The sequence below is a fragment of the Saimiri boliviensis genome, chromosome 5, assembly GCF_048565385.1.
Source record: "Saimiri boliviensis isolate mSaiBol1 chromosome 5, mSaiBol1.pri, whole genome shotgun sequence".
Taxonomy (NCBI): Eukaryota; Metazoa; Chordata; class Mammalia; order Primates; family Cebidae; genus Saimiri; species Saimiri boliviensis.
In genome coordinates this window covers 70,547,732-70,569,860 of record NC_133453.1, presented here as the reverse complement: position 1 = coordinate 70,569,860, position 22,129 = coordinate 70,547,732, and the positions used below count along the sequence as shown (strand labels likewise).

Sequence of the window (22,129 nt, the reverse complement as noted above, 5' to 3'; positions counted from 1 at the left end):
TGGGTGTTGGTTTAAACTTTCTACGGAGAGGGAGAAGTATGGGAGACAGAAGGAAGTCAGTCCTGCCTCAGTTCCCCAATTTTGTTTTTCTAGATTCCAGAAATTTTTAAAATATATATATATATATATATATTGGCAAAGTTATCTTCTCATTCATCCTTGGAATACCAGACTTTTATTTGAGTAAGTGGGAAACTCTGCCTATGTTTGAACATTGACTCTTTTCTCGAGTAACTTTAGGTAGCTCTGGTCATATGCATTTTCCAAATTGTTGTGTGGGTGCACATCTAATTCAAGTCTTGTAATTCTTCTGGTCTAAAAAGGCTCTCTGGCTTTGGACCTTGATATCTGACTATTTGCCAGGGTAAAACTGAAATGAAAGCAGAGGTCCCTGAAAAGTCAGCAATCTATCTAGTCCTATCTGGTGGCTGCATCCTGAATTCCTCTTCCTTGTGCTGCTGTTACTAGATCAGATTCCTCTTCTTGTGCTGTAGCCTGGCTTGGTGATAAGTAATTATGATTATTTGGTTTCCTTGGGAAGGGACCCGTAGCAAGAGGTTAACCACATATGCCTAGAACACAGAAGGGCAATTACTAAATCCTTAAATTATGAATTGTTTACTCGAATGGTTTCAAAGTTATCAGACTTAAGAAAGGCCTTTTAATTTGAGCTATAAATACAGAAAATTGTTTGAATGAACCAAATTGCTAAGTATGAAATAGAGATTTCTGAAATTCAAACATATCTAGGTGATATAAAGATACTTTCAATTACTGATCAGGCACAGTGGCTCATGATTGCAATCACAGCACTTTGGGAGGCTGAGGCAGGTGGATCATTTGATCACCCAAGAGTTCCAGACCAGCCTGAGTAACACAGCAAAAACCCTTCTCCACACACACAAAATACAAAAATTAGCCAGGCATGGTGGCATATGCATGTAGTCCCAGCTACTCAGGAGGCTGAGGTGGGAAGATGACTTAAGCCCAGGAGGTGGAGGTTGCAGTGAGCTGTGATCATGGCACTGCACTCCAGCTCAGTGACAGAGTGAGACTGTCTGAAAAAAAAAAATAGTCCTCAATTTTAATGGCCATTATAATAATATTAAGAGTAAATAATAAGGGTTGAATGGGCAAATTCTGCCTGAGTACATGAAGAGGAAAGGCTTTCAACACTGGGAGAAATGACTCTCCAATAGTAGCAGATGTCTTGAAGAAATATTTGGGGTCTGGGAATTCCAGCCAGGGAACAGAGAGAAAGAGCTTCTCATACCTCTGCAATCACATATGAAAGCAACTGCCTACCACCTTTACTTAGAAGGTCAACGTGAAATGACAATCAAAATCAGCCCAAATACCCACACTTCATATATTTTTATTAGCTCATAACATGCATCTCTGGAACGATGGAAAGAGAAGCAGTTTTATCTTACTCACTGCAATAAATAGGGTTTTCATCGCTGTTATCTCCACAGTCATTGTCTCCATCACACAAATAAATGCGAGGAATACAAATATTTGAATTCTGACATTTTGTGTATCCAGACTGGCAAGTGCGATCAGCTTGAAAAAGACAACCAGATAAACATTTTGAATATATCCACCAAATATGTACTATGAACAGTATCCGTGCTAACCGATCTATTGTAAAACTCAAACCACAGGAAGGGTGGCATTTTCAAAGCTATTAAAAAGGCAGGATCCATGACACTTACTCCTATATCTGTATTTACGGATTCTATAGTAAAAAGACATATTTCCAGCTGATACTGGGGAGAAGAGACACTGGTTAGTAACTTAAATAATCTGTTTTCATTAATTATTAGTATCAACAGTTCCAACTCTTGGTCAAATAAACTATGGCATTTCCACACAATGGAGTAATATGTAGCTATTAAAGGAATAAAGATTTCTTTATACTGAAAAGTAATGACAGTATAATCTTTAGGATATATTCTTAATAGCAAGAAAGAAAAATTAAAAACAGTAGCCTATCTTTTGTATAAGAAAAATAATGATATAAGTGTGTGTGTGTGTGTGTGTGTGTGTGTGTCCAGCAAGAGAGAGATACTTATATTAAAAACAATAACAAAGAAAAGATAAACTAACAAAAATTGTCATCTCTCTGGATGGATTGAGAAAAGCACAGAGGAAGCAGAAAGGAGAGGAAGAAATGAAGGACTTCTATAAATGTACCTTGTCAAACAGTTTTAAGTTTTGAACTATGTATATTATTTTATACAAATAAAATGAAAATGAAAAAAGAAAATAAAACTTGGAAAGAACCATAAATGAAGCTAACTATATATCGTTAACAGCATAACCCTGCAGAAAAAAAAATCCAAGTATCTTTAAAATCGGTATTTTGACTGCATATCTCTAGTGGGACATAATCTAAAAAGCAAGGAGAATCTTGCATTTAGTAGATTTATTGTTAATAGTATTATTTGACTGGTTGTAATAATGCTGAAATTATTATAGGCATGTTGAAATTACTATAGAATAAAACAAGTAACGAATTAATGTCAAGAGAAACCATGATTTTAAGCATGAGAAGAGAATGTGATTATAAAATCTAAATGTAAACAATCTGAAATCTTAAATGTAAATGGGAAACATCAATAAAACTTTTTTCCTTAAAAAACATATTTTCTAGCTCTGACCATTGAAAAGGACTAGAAGCAATGAAAGCTAAGTAGGAACGAGCACCTCAACCCAGTGATAATTTCTAAGTACCACAAAAGGAATGAGGTCTCCTTGGATAAGAGGCTAATTCCAGAACTGGGACAGGAAATATAAGACAAGCTGGAGCTTTAAGAAGATGGATTGGGGTCATGTCAAAGAACAGAAAATACAACGTAAGGACCCCCATTGGCCTAAGTTTAGATGACTAGGCACCAAACAGAACAGTTGACAGCACAGTATTAAAACTCATCAAATACATAAAGACCAAAAAGTTCAATATAATATTAACAAAAGCTTCATGCTCCAATCATTACTCTGAAACTTGACAAGAAAAAGGCATTCATCCTGTAGATTCTAATCACCAACAAAAGCTGATTAAGAGAAATGTCTTCTTTATAAAACTTCAGCTAATAAATGTGGCAGGAATACTAGAATTCTAAAGTGCCCATTTCATAACCCTTAAAGAAATAATAGGTTTATGGAACAACGTTCTTAATACCATGGGTGCTAAGACCATTGGGTGAAAGGATGATAGGAGCTTCAAAGAGAAGATTCAGGCTGACACCAGAATCCACTTAAACTGGAGCAACGCAACAGCATGTGCCTCATGAGGTGATGCAATCGGAAATGCACAGCTCCACCTCTCAAATACTCTTACCCAAAGAACTGCACCTGTTATGATCGAAACTCTAGGTCGAAATACCAGTTGACAGGAAAGAAGAGGGATAAGATAAATTAAATGGATCAGTTATGCAATTAGTCAAATCCAGAATGTGAGATATTCTACAGGATAAATCACCCAATTTTTCTAATGCATCAATGACATTAAAAAGTGGGAACTGTTGTCGCATAAAAGAGATTGAAGAATTACAACAATCAAAATCAATTTGTAGATTGACAAAATTTGAACATGGACTAGGTACAAAGGGACATTAAGTAAGCATTGCTGATTTTGCCAGGCATTATAATGGCATGGTAATTGTTTTCCAGAATGTTATCAGTGAAGTGCATGTCTTGGAGTCACTTTAAAAATACTAGAAAAAGGGAGAAATTCATGAAACAAGATTAGTATTTGTTGGTCCTTGCTACCACGCCCAGCCAAAAATTCATGTTTTAGATAAATTATATTTTATATTTAACAGCCTACAGCACCCGGTATTCCCAGGCAGTCTCCCATCCAAGTACTAACCAGGCATGACCCTGCTTAGCTTCTGAGATCAGACAAGATCGGACGTGTTAAGGGTGGTATGGCCGTAGACACCTTTGTTTTTATATTATCTCCCATGATCCAAGACTTCAGACTCCCAAAAGCACAATAAGCACTTAAGGTAAACTTACGGCAATTTTTTTCATCTGAAGTGTTATTATCGTGGCAATTGTCTACACCGTTGCAGACGAACTCGAGAGGTATGCACCTTCTGTTACTGCACATAAACTCCGTGGTGGCATTGCAGTCCCTGAACAGGCACCCTTCCTCATCACTGCCGTCACCACAGTCATTGTAGAAATCACAGCGGTAAGAGTATGGGACACAACGCCCATTGGCACAGGTGAAGGCTGTCGGTGAGCAGGTGTGGAGTGCTAAGAAGAGGAAAAACGTGAGAACAAACCCTCTCTATTAAAGCATTATCCTAATTTTTAAAAAGATACAATTAAATAAAAGGGACACGTCGAATTTACCTTCCAAGGCAAAGAATGCTGCAAAATGGACTGCGTGCAAAGTGAGATAACACTTTAAATTAGTCAGATTAAGCAAAACATGTTGTACATCTTTCTTAAACAAATTATTTTAGGTATAAACCAAGTAATTTAAGCACAGATCAAATTCATTCTATTTCTCTATACTCGACCACAGAAAAGCATGCAATTATAGTTTATTTCAGGAAAATAAAAATTCCTAGCCCCTATCACAGTCTGCTAGGAAAAGGTAACCAACCTCAGAACTCCCTGAGAAAGTCCACTGTGTTTTACTCACTCCATTCAGATGGAAGCTGAGGATTGGACATTATTTTCATAAAACTATTGAAATAGTGACCTTTGTGCTATGAAAATTAGTAAAATGATACACTTCCTTAGTCCCAAGCTAAAGCCATGCTTAGCAGGTACCATGTCTCATGCTAAGGGTTTTTTACATATTGTTTCTCTTACTCCTCACAAGAATCCTAGTAGTAGCTCCATTTTACAGATGAGACGTCTGAGGCTTGAGACATTAAGTAACTTTCCCAGGGCAATACAGATTACAAATGCAATCACCAGGATAATGACTGTGCTTGTGCTCTTAACCACTATAGAGGTGATTTAACAGAAACAGTCTGGATTATCAGAGGAAACATTTTTCAGCTCTACCAGGATGCCTAGGCACACATTTCAAACCCACTCACATACAGCAGGATTCTGTACCAAACACTTGACATCAAGGTGTCATTAGCTCCTACCAAAAGCACCAACTCACCACAGACACTTTCCATCTCATCACTGCCATCCCCGCAGTCGTTGTCAGTATCACACTTCCACTCTGCTGCGATGCAGCGCCCGTTGGAGCAGGTAAAAGAAGATGCGCCACATCGTTGACCATTGTCCACAATGCAGTGCTTCCTGTTGTTGGCCAAATACCAGTTGCCCTCATGTGGACACTGGCACTCAGCACCATTTGGACCTGAATGAAGATAGTCCCAGAAGAAGCAAAAGATGGATGCAGCCACCATTCGCAATGTCTCCTCCTCCACAATAGTACTTGCAACAGTGTCTACATTAAATGCTCTCTAAGACAAGCCATGGAAATTCTGCCCATTAACCTTTCAACTATATTCTGAGTCACTTTTCCATCAAGAAGAGCAATCACCAATTTCTAATAAAGGCCTGATTCCTTCTATACAACAGGAAATATCAATGACTCTCTCTTCTAAGCATAATTTGCAAAGCAACAACATCAAAAGGCACATCTTCTCATGAATTTGTTGTTCTTTATAAAATGCATGATAAAGCATGTAAGATCCCACCTGCAAATATCACCAGGAATATTTCTAACTATAAATAATACCTCTTAAGCAGAAAATGTAAATCCTTTTATAAGGAAGGTAGGCTCATTGATAGAATTCCTAGTCAAGACATTAAGTAAGGCATCCAAGGCCTTCATCTTTCTTTCTAACTCCATCAAGCTTGTATTTAAAATGCCTTCATAAGCTGAGCACCACGGCTCATGCCTGTAATCCCAGCACTTTGGGAGGCCGAGGGGGGCAGATCACTTGAGGTCAAGAGTTTGAGACCAGCCTAGCCAACATGATGAAACCCCGTCTCTACTAAAAATACAAAAATTAGCTGGACATGGTGGCGTGCACCTGTAGTCCCAGCTACTAGGGAGGCTGAGGCAGGAGAACTGCATGAACCCAGAAGGCAGAAGTTGCAGTGAGCTGAGATCGCACCACTGTACTCAATCCTGGGCAACAGATTAAGACTCCATCTCAAAAATAAAACAAAATGCCTTCATAAAAAGGGCTCCATATAGAATAGAAAATAAGTCTACCAAAGTCTTCCTCTCAAAATATAGCCCCAAGTCTGTTTTATAAATTACCCTAAAATCAAAGAGAATTTGGATATTTTTTCTCTGAGTAAGAGCTTCAGCTTTCCTTACCAATTGGTATTGTGATCATTATTCTCATGTTTCAGTTTTCATGGTCAATGCCTTACCTGGTGAACAGATATGGCTGCAGCCCCCATTAAACTGTTCACAAGGGTTGTTACACTGTTGTTTCTGGTTCTTCACAACAATGTTGATTCCTCGGGGCTGGAAGAGCAAATCTGTGGTAATTGCAATCTGACCTGATCCGTCATATTTGTTAGCTCGGTAAATTCTTTGTGTGTATAAGTCAGTCCAGTAAATATGCTGGCCATAGAGAGTCAAGCCAAAAGCATGAACAGCTGCATTGACAATAACTTCACGATCCATACCCGTCAGAGTGCTGCGTTCAATTCTTTGCCTAAAATGAAGCAAAAAAATAAAAATAAAAAAGCTGACATCTCAAATGAGACGTTTTCAACTGGCAACCCAATGTATGGGCCTCATCACTGTTTACACGAGCCCCCAACTTTCTTTCCAAGTGGGGCATATGGCAGCTAGAAATGTTTCTTCTGGTTATGGGAGGTCTTGTTTGCTTATCAAACAATGGCCTATATAAAATCATTGACTTCCAAATACGAATAGTAATCCTACAAAAGGAACCAGGTGGACTTTAGAAACAGGAAAATGTGAAATAACTCACGTAATGCATGGAACTCAGTGTTGAGCACAATAAAACTTTTTCTATCCCCCGTTTTTAGTGGCATTTTCAATTTGACATTTATTGAGTACCTTGAGGTGTTTACTTGGAATAACCCAAGCTTAGACCCAAAGCATCACTGCTTTGTTTCAAATAGGAGAATAAAGAAAAGATCAGGATGTTAGGTGCCTGGCATTACAAGACTAAAATTCCAAAGAAATATGCAAGAAAAATTAAGATTCCCGATATGTAGACACCAGCCATTATGGGCAAAAATCATTTCATCCCTTCAACTATGCCTTTAGGAGGACTGGAATGTGAAACATTTGGAGGGTACTTGGAGAAGTTACATAAAAAACTAGAGGGGGCAAAAGGAAAATATTAAGAAATGTGCTGAGGAGAACCTTGCCAGAGAAGAAAGAGTCTATTTAAAAAGATGACCAAAAGTCAAAGAGTAAAGAAAAGAATTTTCTAACAGATACTGAATGATCAAGCCCAGAAAAAAACTTAATAACAATGGGCATTTAAAAGTCATTCAGATTTGATGGCACTTACCTAGGGCCTGCAGAATGTAAATTGAGTAATTTCATTTTTAGTTATTAATTAAGTTACATTTATAATTATAGCTGAAATTATAGATATATTTAGTAATGCATCTTTAGATATCTTTTAGTTCATAATTATTCAATGCATGATATAAATTTTCACAGGTATGTTCACCAAGTTACAATATAAATATAGTTCCTAAAACTGACTCTATAAATTTTGTTAATGTCTATCTGGCATATTACATTTTCATCACATGATGCAAATCCCTCTTCTTTGGAAATGGGAGGAAAAACTCTTCTTAACACCCACATGAGTAACCAGAGACACCTACAGACTAGGATCAACCCAGTAGAGAAGGTCCTCCTCGTAGTCCAGAGTCAGCCCACTGGGCATGACCAGGCTGCTGTTCACAATGGGTACCCGGAAGTTTCCTCCCAATGTGGCTCTCTCGATTTTGGCATGCATATCCCAGTCAGCCCAGTACAGGTACCTAGTCATACAAAAGGAGTCAACAATTAATTCACAGGAAACCTCAGAGTCCTTTAAAAAACAACAAAAAAAGGACAACATTCTTTAATTGCAAATTTCCAGTAACATGGCCAAAGAAACCCCATTTTCACTTACACAACTCGTCCAAAAGGGATATGTTGAGTCAGTGTGTTGACTTACTAGTATGTTGCCAACCTTTCTGCTATCAGAGGGAGCTACATGCTGCACTTTCCTTCCCAGGTAAAATCACTCAATGTGTTTTCACCTTTGAATCTGTAGCCATCGTGTTATACGCTCATAACACATTGGCTGTCTATGAACATCATTTCAGGCCCCACTCTTTAGAGAAATAAGCAGATAGAAATATAACAAAGAAGATGATGGCATACCCTTGGCAGGGATCTAATACAATTGATCTTGGTTTTGAAACACGGGCTATCACAGTACGGTTGGACCCATCTTCAGCCATGGAATTAATCGTCTGGTTGAGGTAGTCACTGTAATAAATTCTTCTAGTAATCCAGTCAAAGGCAATGCCATCAGCAATCCCTATACCTGGACACATACCGACAGACACATACACAAGCACATACAAAGGCATTAGAGTCTCAACATGCATTAGAAACACTCAGTCATCCATGTGTGTTGACCCCATTGTGTCTACTTCTGGGACAAGCAGCGCCTGGAGTGTACTTACCTGAAGCAATGACAGTTGGAGTATGGATTCCTGAAGACAGGCTGACATAGGAAATCTGGCCACGTCCAGAGACTAAGTTTTGCGTGAAGTAGATTCTATCACTTACAGTGTCATAATCTACAGACATGACAGTTCTTCCCACATTTATTGTTTGGAAAGGTGGGCTATGGTTTTCAGGGTCCAAATGTAAGCTTCTCAAGGAATCAGACAAGGCAAAGATGAGAAAATTTTCTGTTGAAATGGCACAACTCCGGCCATCACTTTGCAGGGTCCCAAAGGCACAGTCACATTTTGGGGTGTTCAATCCAGGTAGAGCAAAGCAGAGGTGGGAGCACCCACCATTATTTTCCAAGCAAGGGTTGTTGTTGACCTCTGCTGGTGACCGGGGCTGGACTTCCTTGTCAAAGATGGTCACATCTCTTAGCCAGTTGATATTGTCCCTTATCACTGTGGGGGGGTCTGTGTTCTCCGGTTCCTTGCTAGCTTGGAAGACTTTTTTCAAATTCCTATCTACCCATATGATAGAATTTCTAAAAACAGTGATGCCATAAGGAGTTGGGTAACGACTGCCATAACGAATCACTTCAGAGTTCTCTCCACTGATATGAATCCTTGCAATTATATCTAAAGAATCATCAACCCAATAAACGTAGCCATTGCTGCGGTCCACTGCTAAGCCCCGTGGTGTGACAATGCCCTCTGACACAAGCACAGTTCGATTGGTACAGTCAAGGGCAGAACGCTCAATCTTTGGTCTCTGCCCATAGTCAGCCCAGAAGAGGTATCTGTTCTTGGGATCTACAACGATATGCCTAGGCATGTCCACTGTGGCTTTAAGAAGAACACGGCGGTAAGTAGTATTGATCCGAAGAACTTCTATCAGTGTTTCAGACACAAAGGCATTGGTGAAATAAATATTTCCTACAGGAAAATGAAAGTGCATGTTGGTCAATGGAGAAGCAAAAAGAAAAATGGGGAGAACTTTACAAATTCACAACAAAATATATAAGGTTAAGGTTTACATCACAACATGTTGTCTTTTCCAAGATGATAAATAAGTCTCAGTCTAGGCTTAGAAAAATAAAAACTTACTCCTAGGAATTAAAGAGAGTGAGTCTTCAGATTTAGAGAGAATGTACCTATCTTCAGCTCCTAAAGTAGATTAGAATTTATAGCAACATCATAACCCACTTTCTACTGAAAGGTATATTTTCCAGAATGTTCTTCCTTTTCTACCTGAAACACTAAATGCTTAACACCTATTTGAAAGTCTCTAAATATATATTGCTGTAGCATAACTTCTACCCCAATGTGATAAAAGTAGCAAAGAGGGAGCACCAGCAACATCTCAGGTTGTTACTGATGCTATCAAATGTTCTTTGTGCTTAAGGTTAACATGAAGTTTTTCCTTAGCACAATGTAATGCTAGAATAAAAATATAACTTTGTGAAGAGAGTATTTAGAGAATGATCCCAAATTACTGATTCCATGTAGTTGAAAGCCTGTTGCTGAACTATCAATACTACTAAGACACACATATTTTGTTCCTATATCTGATTCAAACCACCTCTAGAGAAATGAGGCCAAATGCAAAACATGTTACTGATAGATTTTTCATTACCTAACTCTACTTGCTATGTATGTATTTGCTCACTTACAATCCTTTAATCCAAGATTGGCAAACTTTTTCTGAAAAAGGGCCAGATAATAAATACTTTAGGCTTTGCAGAACATATGGTTTCTTTTACAAGTACTCAATGCTGCCACTGTAACATGAAAGCAGCCATAGACAATACATAAATAAATGGGCATAGTTATGTTCCAATACAATTTTATTTACAAAAACAGGCAACAGGCTGCATTTGGCTCACAAGCCATAGTTTGCTGACTACTGCTTTATCTACACCCTCAGAAATAGTACTTTGTAATCAGGAATGAGAGTTAGGAACCCAATTAAAGCTTTATTTAACCATATTACCATATTTACTTTTTGCAATAAACTCTCACTATAGTACTTAGATTTTCGTAACACATGCTAATATTTCTAAGTGATACTTCCCAAGCTTGATCCAATGTTACTGATTTTATGTAGAATTGGATTGTATTCCAAAATATGTAATAGCACTAATTATGAGTTTTATTTTTACTCAAATGAGTGATAAAAATGAGTGGTAATTCAAGCTAACAAGCATGAATCAATACAACTAAGTTGATGTAATACTGGAACAGGCAGTTAAATAAAATTACTAATAAAATATCTCATAATCTAAATAATTTTTATATATGAACAAAAGGAAGCAGTTAAGAATTTGGCAACTAAAATTCTTAACTTTAAAGCAAATGAATGCTGTTCCATAGTTTATATTATTTATCTCTTTCTCTTGAAAATTTAGAAAATTTCTAATGCAGAAACTAGTTACAAGTCAAAGTGAAAAAAAATCCACATAATTTAATATTTTAGACATTTTTGTCTTCAGATTATGTTAATAGAAGAAAATGATAAGGATTAATTTGTTATGAATCTGTAAACTGAAACACCGTATCATTTATCAAATAGATACATAGCTTTATCTAGATACAACGTATCTTAAATGATCTTAATACTTGTCTAGAAAAACAAATCTGTAGCACATGCAGTTAGGCTAAACTTTTTCTAGCATAAAATAAGACGACAGAGATGCAAACACATTAAAATCACATACAGCTTACATACCTGCTACCCAATCCACTGCAATACCCCGGACGCCATTTTCCCCTATTCCCTGTGTGACAATGTTCATCAAAGAAGATCCATCTGGTTTAATTCTACGGATTGCATTATCAGATGTCACTGAGCTACTAAAATCACACCAATAAATAAAGCCAGAGGACATATCAACATCCACATGCAGGGCATTTCGTCCTGGAACAGTTAAGAAAAGATAATTCAACAATGCTGCCACTGGAACTAGAACTCTTAAATGTTTGTCCTTCCTCTCAAACCCTCATTCCCACCCCACTGCTGAGCATCTCCCCATTATAAAATGAAATCCTTTTTTTCCAGTTACAGTGAGCAGACCTGCAAACCACAGCTTGATTTCTAAATACTCTTTTCCCCAATGTGGACCTGTGGATCCCAGGAGAAATACTGATTATAGGGTTAGCCAGGGAAGGTATGAGGTGAGCATGAAATATCTTATTGTACCAAGAAACAAGGCGTACACAGAAGTATACAGGTGGCCACATGAAAAGGCTCTGCCTGGCCAAAATGGATCAACTAGGACATCAAAAGAAAGATTACAGCAATTGATTATAACACACTGAATTTAAAAAGATAAAAATTTGACCCCACAATGATAAATTTTTAAAAGATAAACTGGGGGGAAACAAAGAGCTCTCGTTTATAGAAGATTACCTAACAAACATAAAGGGAATGCTACAATAAGAAAATCACCATTTTGCAATCCTCAATTATTTCAGACAAGGATCATCAATGGCTGCCAAAACCAATGGGTAAAAGGTGCTTGGAAGGCAAGATGTTTACAGGGCCTAAGAGTGACTGCATAGATTTCACACAAATTAAGAAGGAAAAAAATACACTTTTGAAAAGCAGCGATATAGCAGGGACCACCTTAACCAAGTGATCAAACTCAAGCATCACTAAGAACAGGACAAGCTGACATTATGTTCTTCCTAATAAGATTCTGTATCAAGTACACAGCATAACCTATATTCTTGTTAAATGTATTTAACCTTGATCTAATCAAGCAATTAGACCTAACTTCCATTTCATGAGAGCTGCAGGATGAAAATGAAAGACAAGCTAAATATTTAGACAAATCCTCAGTGTGGGATTCTCAAAGACAACAGTTCTGTCTCTTTAAAACATCAATGTCATAGCAAAAAGCTAGAGGCAAGTACTCCAAACTAGAAGAAACTAATGAGATATTCCCAGTGCAATGCATGAATCTTGATTAGGTCTTGGATGGAACGAAACAGCTATATATAAAATGTTGTGAGGCCAGCTGGAGAAATATGATTATGAATATTTAATAATACCCTTTAAAACTGTGTGCTAGCATATGTAGGGATAAAGTGGCATGGCATTAAAATTTATTTTCAAAAGGTTCATAAAAAATGAATGTGAATATATCTGCATGTACGTACACACACACACACACACACACACACACACACACACACAGATTGAGAGCTCCAATGTGATGGAATGTTAACTGTTAAATCTTGTTAAAGAGTCTGAGGATATTTGCTATCTTTCAACATTTCTGTGTTTGAAATTTTTTTAATGAAAAGCTGGGGGAAAAAACTATCGAATTTGTAATATTTTTACAAGATGGTAACTTAGATATGGAAAAACAAAGATGAGTCATGAGTCCATGTGAACATGACCATCAGGCAGGAGGACGTGTGGGCCTGGAAGCTCTGACTCCTTCCGCTAGGTGCATTTCTGACCATCTCTTCCACCCCTTCGTTCACTTCAACCTTTTCTCTTTTCTTTCTGCCCTCTGTATCTATCTTTAGTCTGTGACATTCTCCTAGCAATGCTAGAAATCTTTTAGTTCTTCTTGTGCTAAGGTACACCTAAAAACCTTGGTTCATCTAGGAAGCAAGTGATCATTTTACACATTCACAGTATGTAAGCACAAAGTGCTGCAAAATACAGTTACTAAGGAGAGACTAATACTGTGAACTCTTTTGCTTCAATTCACCAAATATATATTAATAAATCATATTTGTGGACTATTTCATTACCATATTAAATAGTAGTATATTTTCTACCCTGAATCTCCATTAATAGAAACAGGGCAGAGTTCTTTAGAATACCAACTCTGTAGTACTTCTTGCAAACCCATGCTACATTGTATATTGCTCTAGGCCTGGGGTTCTCAGCGTGATCCATAGGATCACCATCAGCATGCCCTGGGAGTCTATTAAAAGTGCAGATGCTCTGGCCCTACCCCAGACTACAAAATTGGAAAAATATGGGGATGGGGCCTGGAGTTGTGTGGTCATGAGCCCTCCAGATGATTCTGATACACCCTGAAGTCTGAAAAACACTTTAGGCTGTGCCATTTGATTTAAAGGGAAAGGCAAGCTTCATTATGCACTGAATCCAAACATAAATAAATGCTTTCACGGCACCAGGGATTTCAGCCTGGTCCCAGAGGAAGTCAAATCTGACTTATACTGGAATTGGCATACCTTGGCCTGCCACTGGCACCATGGTTTCTGAATGATCTGACAATTCCAAGCTGAAACCTCTGATTGCAGACAGCATTGAAACAACAATGAAAGAGTTATATGGAGAGCAGGACCGATTATCAGGATTGAGTTTAAACCCAGTGGCACAGGCGCAGGAAAACAGTCCTCCTGGTATGGGCAGGCAAATCTGCTGACAGGCATTCATGTTGTTGCTACAGCCATTTGAGGATTCGGCAGCATCTAAATGAAAACAAAATCCATTTGTAACTTTTGATCCTAGCTACTTACCACCCCATCTCAAATTTCTTTGAATCACCAACTAATTTATTCTTAAAATTGATAACTAACATATAGCAGCTGAATTAACAAATGAAAAACAATATTGGAGAGATTAGAGGTTATACATTAACACCTAAATGTATGAAAGCAGTATCCCAACTACTGTATAATAGTTACAGAATGGGGCTTCAATTATATTCTTCTATAAATCATGTGAGGATTAGGGAGGTCAGTATATGAATCTGTTCATAATTTTCCTATGAACTGGCACTTATTATGTTCCATTACATGATCAATAATGTGATTGTGTTGTTTTTTTTTTTAATATATGAAATAAGAAGATTTAAAGACTATTCCTTGAATTAATGGCATTTGCAGTGACCTGGATGACGTTGGAGGCTACTGTTCAAAGTGAAGTAACTCAGGAGTTGAAAACCAGACATTGTATGTTCTCACTGATACGTGGGAGCTAGGCTATGAGGACACAAAGGCCTAAGAATAAGGGTGGGGGGCACAGGATAAAAGACTACAAATAGGGTGCGCTATATACCACTTGGGTGATAGGTGCACCAAAATCTCACAAATCACCATTGAAGAACTTAGTCATGTAACGAAACACCACCTGTACCCCAATAATCTATGGAAAAATAAAACTTTTAATTTCTATTGTATGTGTTTCTTTCACTTTCAGTAAAAAAAAAAAAAAAAATTAAAAATACCTACTGACAAACTTAGGTTATAGGACAGGAAACAAATTATTTGATCATCTTTGGTTGGAGACTAAAGCTATAAAATACACCAAAAAATAACACCTGTATCATAATGCTGACTTAAAGGAGTAAATCAGAAGTTAGATTATCTTTGAAAAAAAAAATGTTGAAATAGGAAATATACAGAAGTATTCCTTTTAAATTAAAACTTCCATCCCATTAACACTTTTCCAGCAGGCATCCAACTAGTATTTCCTGAGCACCTTCTATGAGCCGGGCACTATTCTAATCACTGAATATTGAGAAGTAAACAAGATAGACAAAATGCCTGCCCATACAGAGGTTATATTCTAATGAGTAACACAAACAGATAATATGTCAGGGAGTGCTATGAAGCAAAAGCAAAGTAAGGAACTGAAAGTAATGGGAAGAGAAAGGAAATAAACTTACTCTGAAGTCCATCTGGCCTTTCAGATGCCAAATTAGCCCTTGGCACTTAACCTTGCTTAAGACTTCATTACCACTTTTTAAATATTTTGGGTAATTTCAATTTGTATGCATGTGTATGTACATGGAACTAGGTGTGGGTGTGTGCTTACAGATGTAAGTTATGTGTGAATACGCATTATACATCCGTGAATGTATTTCAGCGACAAATACTTACTGTGTCTGTGATAAACTCGAAGACCCCTCAGATTTGGAACATTATTTCTCAAGACTATTTTGTTGGCCCCAGTGGCCTTGTCAACTCTTTCAATGGCCTCATACTGTTCATCAGAATAATAAAGGAAAGAACCGTAGACTGCAAGTCCCCAGGGGTGGGAAAGCTCGTGTACCAGGATCACTCGACCTGTTCCATCCACATTTCCTCTTTCAATCTAAAGAATTGAAATTTTCATCAGTTTCATGGATTCGTAGTGAAAATTTGGAACACATAAACACTAATATTCTCCCAATTTTAACGTCTCACATTTATACAGCCTTCGATCCCTTACAGAAATTTTCACATCTATTCTCTGATTTGATAAGCAAAACTATTCCAAGCAGCAGCTCAGGAAAATGTCATCATGCCCATTTCACTGATAATGAAGACAGAGCTCACATAAGTCAGTCAACCTTTTCAGATGGCACAGTGAAGAAAAAGTAGCTAAACCACTAGTCCCTGCATGTGATATGCTGGTCAAGGATGTACTCAAACATCTAAGTATGGGCCTGACTGGAGCTGACTGACCCTGGGTTTAACACCTTCACTGACAATTTCTGTAACAGAGATTGGAAATATGCCCCCAAAAAACCACAGAGGACAGCAAGACAGGACGGGGCCAAAGATGGTGCCATTATTTCGGAACAGATAACAAGCTTTAATCAAAATGGCTTGGGAAAACTGGCAAAGAACCACAAGAATAAAGTCCCTAAGTGGAAATGACAAGCAATCTGCTTCTGGAAAAAAAATGAACTGCAGTTGTAGCTGGTTTAATTTCACTCCAAACACCTGCCTCAAGTGCCCATTCTGTGCCGAAATATGGGCTAGGTATTGGTAAGAGACACAAAGTGTGGCTTTACTGCCACACCTGACAAGGAAGCCCAGCAGTTACAAGACCGGTTATGCCCTAGAAACTGACAGAAGTTCTAGAACTTAGAACATAAGGAAGATGAGCTTGGAAAAGAGCTGCAGAATCAGTGAAGACCAGGACTGGATTAGCTGAGCAAGCTCACGGAAGTGCTGGGAGCTACTCCTCCGGGTGAGGCTCCAAGCTGAGCCATGATCCAACTTGCTGATTGTGGCTTTATGAAGAAAACATGTCTCCAACATGAAAACAGGCTTCACCACTCAGGGCCATGCCTAGTCCAGGCTGGAGAGAGGTTGCTCAGAATGGTGGGGGTGGCAGAAAAGATCTGGGCATGAATGAAAGCCTGAGGATGGATTGCAGGATTTGGTGATAAGTAAACCAGGAGAGCAAAGAAGAAATAGGGGAACTAGCCTAGGAGAAAGGTTGGAGAGTCACACCACTGACAACCTCACAGATTTTGAAGCCGTGTCCTGTCAGATTTGTTTGGTGAAACCATACCATGTAACAAGAGCTCCCTCATATTGCGCACAGGCACCAACTCTGCAAAGTGTTTTCACATACGTCACCACTTCTTTTTAATCTCCAAAGCTTACCACCATTATAGGTCCATATTAGGAGTGAAGTTAATATTTGTTGAACAAATAATGAACTGAAAGCTAAACCTATTGCACAATATTATCAAAAGCATCAACGTCAAGGATCTGAAATAACTACTATTAAAAAGCAAGAAAGGGACTAGCATATATTCAATTCAACACCCAAAGCAATGCTTAATCAATAATTATTATTGAGCACCGTCTATGTGCCTAGCCCCAGCTCAGCTGCATAAGCACAGCAGTGAATACTGTATCAATGAGTGAATGAGACTTTATAGTTTCTGCTTCTTATTGTAGAATGTAATGAACCCAATCTTGGAGCTTAAAATTATCAACTAAATAAAGTTTCACATGTGCATTAATCATGTTAGAATATTAGAGAATAATGTGTAGCTATGAGGGGATGGTGAGCTCAGAAGCTTGCTAGATAGATAAATAGATACATACATACATACACACACACATAGGTAGATACATAGAATATACCTATATCCTATACAGAAATATAAATTGTATGTTCTATATATATTATAGATATAGTCTATATTCTATATTATATTCTATTTTATAAATATGATATCTATTCTATATGCCGTATATAGAATAGATATGTATAGATATATATTATGTACCATTTATATTATAGATACATATCCTATATATATATATGTATATTCTTTTAGTCTCTATAATTGGAGAACCCAGAGTACTTTCAAAGGAAAACACTGAAATCACTGAAACATGAAAGAAATGGCTCTGAAAGGTCAAGTAAGAAATGACAAATGGAATTAACTTATCCTGAAGAAAAAAAAGGTTGGTGGAAAAATTAATAAACATTATCCTATAGGGAACTATGCACATACTATAAAGAACTGGACTTCAGCTAGGGTGAGGTATATGCAAGGGAGAGAAGTTATTGGGAGAAAGGTCAGTGAAACACTGGTACAAGTTACTGAGTAAGACTCTTCAACAACCACTGCCTGACAGCTCGGAACACTCAGCATCAGTTACACCAGCTCAGCATAAAGACCAAAAGACTGAAAGGGTGCTCATACCACTCCTCTTCCAGCAACTGCCCAGTAGAGTTTCTGTTCCTCAGTATCAAGGGTGACACACTCCAGGTGCTCAAGGTTCCCAGTGAAGATCGTTTTTATGGATGTGCCATCCATGTTAGCACTGGCAATTTTGGCAGGAATCCCACTGTCAGTTCCTTGGTCTGACCAGTATAGCTTCCTACAACCATGAAAAACATCAGCATGTAACAAAACAGAAGGTAGATTTGAGTCAGTGACATATAATTTAAATATTTAAATGGCAATGTGTATTTCTTGTTCTCATGATGCTCACAATCCAATAGGCAAAGGCTGAAACATTAGTATCTTGTTGCATACAATGTGGATGGGTACTTAACCAGTGTTCTCACTTATAAGTGAGAGCTAAACATGGAGCACACACAGACATAAACATGAGAAGAACAGACACTGTGGACTATCAGAGCAGGGAGGAAGGGAAGAGGGCAGGGGTTGAAAAACTATTGGGTATTATGGTCACTATCTCTACAATATACTCATGTAACAAACCTACACATATACCCTCTATTATCTAAAATAAAAGTTGAAATTTTTTTAAAAAAATCCCTGCTTGCTCCTTAGTACTCAAAAGAATAAAGTCCAACTCCTTAGCATGACATTAAAGGCCCTCCATGATTTGTCCCCAAATGACCTTACCTGCTGTATCTCCCATGTGGTCAATACCTCCCTACTCTAAGCCTCTGGTTCCAGCTCTCCCCACAGTCATGCTAAGTGTCACCAATATAAGAATACTGTCAATTCTTATAATGCTATTTTAAAATCTCTAAAATTCTTGTTTGTTTGGAATTAATTTTAAATCCAGTGTTGTTCATTCGAAGACCATAGAACAAAATACAAACAACATCTTGCACATTAAATATAGGTCAGAGCTATTTCTCTTTCTTACTGAGATCTGTTGTTTTTCAAATGTTGACATCTGAAGTCAGAGGATGTCCTAAATTTGAAATCTTCCATTTTGTCAGGCCCCGACACTGACAAGAGCAATGCCGCATGGAAGACACGTGCCATTTACAAATACTCACCCACGAACAGGATCAACAGTTATGCCAATTGGCAAGCCAACTCCAAGAGCTGTCCCGTCATTGGTAATCAGTGTTTTTCTGTATCTGATATCTCCATGGAGTGTCAAAACCTACAGCATAAAATCACTTATTGGAGCCGAGTTTCATAAGACAGCCAAAGAAAACTTAGATGAAGGAGAACGCATTACAAAGCATGACTAGGGATAGATAAGAGAGGGTTTGGATGAGATTCAGATCATCTCTATTGCACTTCAGGGAAATGAGGAAATTAGCTCAATAGGAAATGAGAGTAAGAGAAGGAAGGCTGGGCGAAGGTGGCTCATGCCTGTAATCCTAACACTTTGGGAGGTTGAGATGGGTAGATCACCTGAGGTCAGGAGTTCAAGACCAGCCTGGCCATCATGATGAAACTCCATCATTTAAAAAAAAAAAAAAAAAAAAAAGAGTAAGAGAAGGAAAAGCACCTCCCAAGTTCCTACTTCTAACCCACCTAAAATTTCAGGACAGAACATTTTTATGGATAAAAGAAAGATTCAACTGGGAAAACAGCAGAGCCACTGCCTGAAGAAACTATGAAAATCCTTCAGAAAAAGCTAAGAGAAATCTCTGGAAGACAAATGAGAACCCCCATAGCTTTCCTGCACCACAGTGACCAGGCCATGACACTCAGTGGCCAGTCACTGCCAACACAGTTGATCAAAACAGTCCAAATTTACTCAGAGGTACAGTGAATTCTGTCCCAGATCAACAGTCTAAGCTGAAACACATGAGCTGAATTCTCTGCCATGCCAGGTCCTGACTGTACAACCTGAGGCAAATAAATTCAACTCGCTGAACTTAGTTTATCAGTCACATGTGGATGAAAGCATTACCTTCTGCATAGAGCCCACAGGACTAAGAGATAGCACAGGTAAAACACTTAGCACAGCACCCAGCACAACTGTGTACAGTAAACTTCTCCTATTGTTTAACGGGTCCATCTACTGGTCAGTTCCTCCATATGAGGTATTAGAGCAAGCATTATTGTATTTGATCCTCACGAATAATTCTGTGAGGTAGATCCCATTATTTTTCTCAATACAGATGAAGAAAAAGAGGCCTAGAAAGGTTTAGTGGCTTTCCCAATGCTATCTGTTTGTTATTCTTACTGCTACAATCGCAATTTTTTTGTGTTTTTTTACCAAGAACATCAGCAAAGGGGAAATAATCACAATGTTAACAGGACCCTGATACAGCACATAGAAATATGGTTTATTGGACTAGAAGGAAGTTTCTTATGGCAACAAAGCTATTTTAGTATGTGTCTGAGACAGTCTAAGAGACAACTAGTAAGAAATTAGGAAATGCCTGTTGAGCCGGTCGCGGTGGCTCAAGCCTGTAATCCCAGCACTTTGGGAGGCCAAGGCGGGTGGATCACGAGGTCAAGAGATCGAGACCGTCCTGGTCAATATGGTGAAACCCCGTCTCTACTAAAAATACAAAAAAAAGTAGCTGGGCATGGTGGCACATGCCTGTAATCTGAGCTACTTAGGAGGCTGAGGCAGGAGAATTGCCTGAACCCAGGAGGCGGAGGTTGCGGTGAGCCGAGATCACGCCATTGCACTCCAGCCTGGGTAACAAGAGCGAAACTCCGTCTAAAAAAAAAAAAAAAAAAAAAAAAAAAAAAAAGAAAATGCCTGTTGATTTTTACATTAAGGTTTTTCTATAAAGTTGCTTTTCAATACAAATAGATCATTTGCATTTCTCTGTCTCTTAAATATGCATACATACACACACACACACACACACACACACATATATATTTTTCTCTCCCTCATTCTTTTCTCTAGATTTTTCTCTCTTTTGTCTGGTATCTTTCACTCCTGCTTGGACTAAGGTAACTTTTCTCAGTTGCCTCTTTCTGCTATAATCTCTCTCCTTTTCCTAAGACTAAGGATCTCTTTGGTTAAAAGCTCCTTTCCTTGTTTTCTGGAATATGTAGAGTTCTCTCTCACACTGCCACTCTGTAGGCTTCACAGTTCAGCTATAAAATTTCTTTTAGTGGATGGGCACACAGCTACCCCTAGTGGATTTCTCTTTTATTTTCAAGTTGGAGTTAAACGTGAAAGGAATATTATACAGGTAAACAGCAAGTTAACACGATTCCTATTTTGTTAATTAATCCAACAATCTCCTGGAAGAATTATTTATAATATAAATTTACAATTTAAAATAATTCTTGGAAAACGAATTATGTATCATTTAAATTGCAAATAATTTAATGGTTTTAGTGAGAAACACCAATAAAACTATTAAAAGGGCAATTTGCCCTTGGATCATTATTCTCATAGGTCTTTTATGGATCTTCTGAAAATATTAATCATTTGAAGGAAACAGTGCTCTGTATTTACAGGATACCACAGTTTTATGAAGTACTTTCACTTATTCACCCAAGAACTCCATTGTACAGATGAGAAAACAGAGGCTCGGAGAAGTAATTTGTCCAAGGTCAAACAGCTCATGAGTGGAGAAAACGCTGTGCTGTCCCCAGTTACAAAATGCATTTCCATGTTTCAGGGTCTTTATTCAACTGTTTTTTCCTGCCTGGGACACCTTTTCCCTACATCTTCATTTGGCAAAAACAAGATCAGTTGTTCCCCCTCATCCATGGGGGACACATTCCAAGATCATCAATGGATGCCTGAAACCTCGACTAGTACTGAACTCTACATATACTATGTTTTTTCCTATACATACACATCTATGATAAAGTTTAATTTATAAATTAGACACAGTAAGAGATTGAGAGTAATCAGAAAATAGAATTATAACAATATACTGTAATAAGAGTTATGTGAATGTGGTCTCTCTCTCTCTCTCTCTCTCTCTCTCTCCTTTTAAATACCTTATTGTGCTGTATTCACCTATTCTCAGGCCACTGCAGGTAACTGAAACCTCAGAAAGTGAAAGCCTCGGATAAGGGAGGACATATTAGTCATCTTT

At 38.0% G+C, this 22,129-nt stretch overlaps 1 protein-coding gene and 1 pseudogene across 1 annotated transcript in view; both read right to left on the bottom strand.

Annotated features, from left to right (window-relative positions):
• LRP2 (LDL receptor related protein 2) overlaps positions 1-22,129 on the bottom strand; it is a 222,142-nt gene that overhangs the window by 68,299 nt on the left and 131,714 nt on the right. Inside the window, exons 34-45 of the mRNA XM_074399509.1 lie at positions 19,148-19,257; positions 18,090-18,267; positions 15,532-15,745; positions 13,879-14,118; positions 11,390-11,578; positions 8,677-9,597; positions 8,369-8,534; positions 7,822-7,980; positions 6,373-6,662; positions 5,138-5,341; positions 4,024-4,266; positions 1,438-1,563 (exon numbers count right to left, since the gene is read on the bottom strand). Of these exons, the coding sequence (XP_074255610.1) occupies positions 1,438-1,563; positions 4,024-4,266; positions 5,138-5,341; positions 6,373-6,662; positions 7,822-7,980; positions 8,369-8,534; positions 8,677-9,597; positions 11,390-11,578; positions 13,879-14,118; positions 15,532-15,745; positions 18,090-18,267; positions 19,148-19,257 (3,040 nt within the window). The remainder of the gene's footprint in view (positions 1-1,437; positions 1,564-4,023; positions 4,267-5,137; positions 5,342-6,372; positions 6,663-7,821; positions 7,981-8,368; positions 8,535-8,676; positions 9,598-11,389; positions 11,579-13,878; positions 14,119-15,531; positions 15,746-18,089; positions 18,268-19,147; positions 19,258-22,129) is intronic.
• LOC120364518 (5S ribosomal RNA) lies at positions 3,826-3,944 on the bottom strand (annotated as a pseudogene).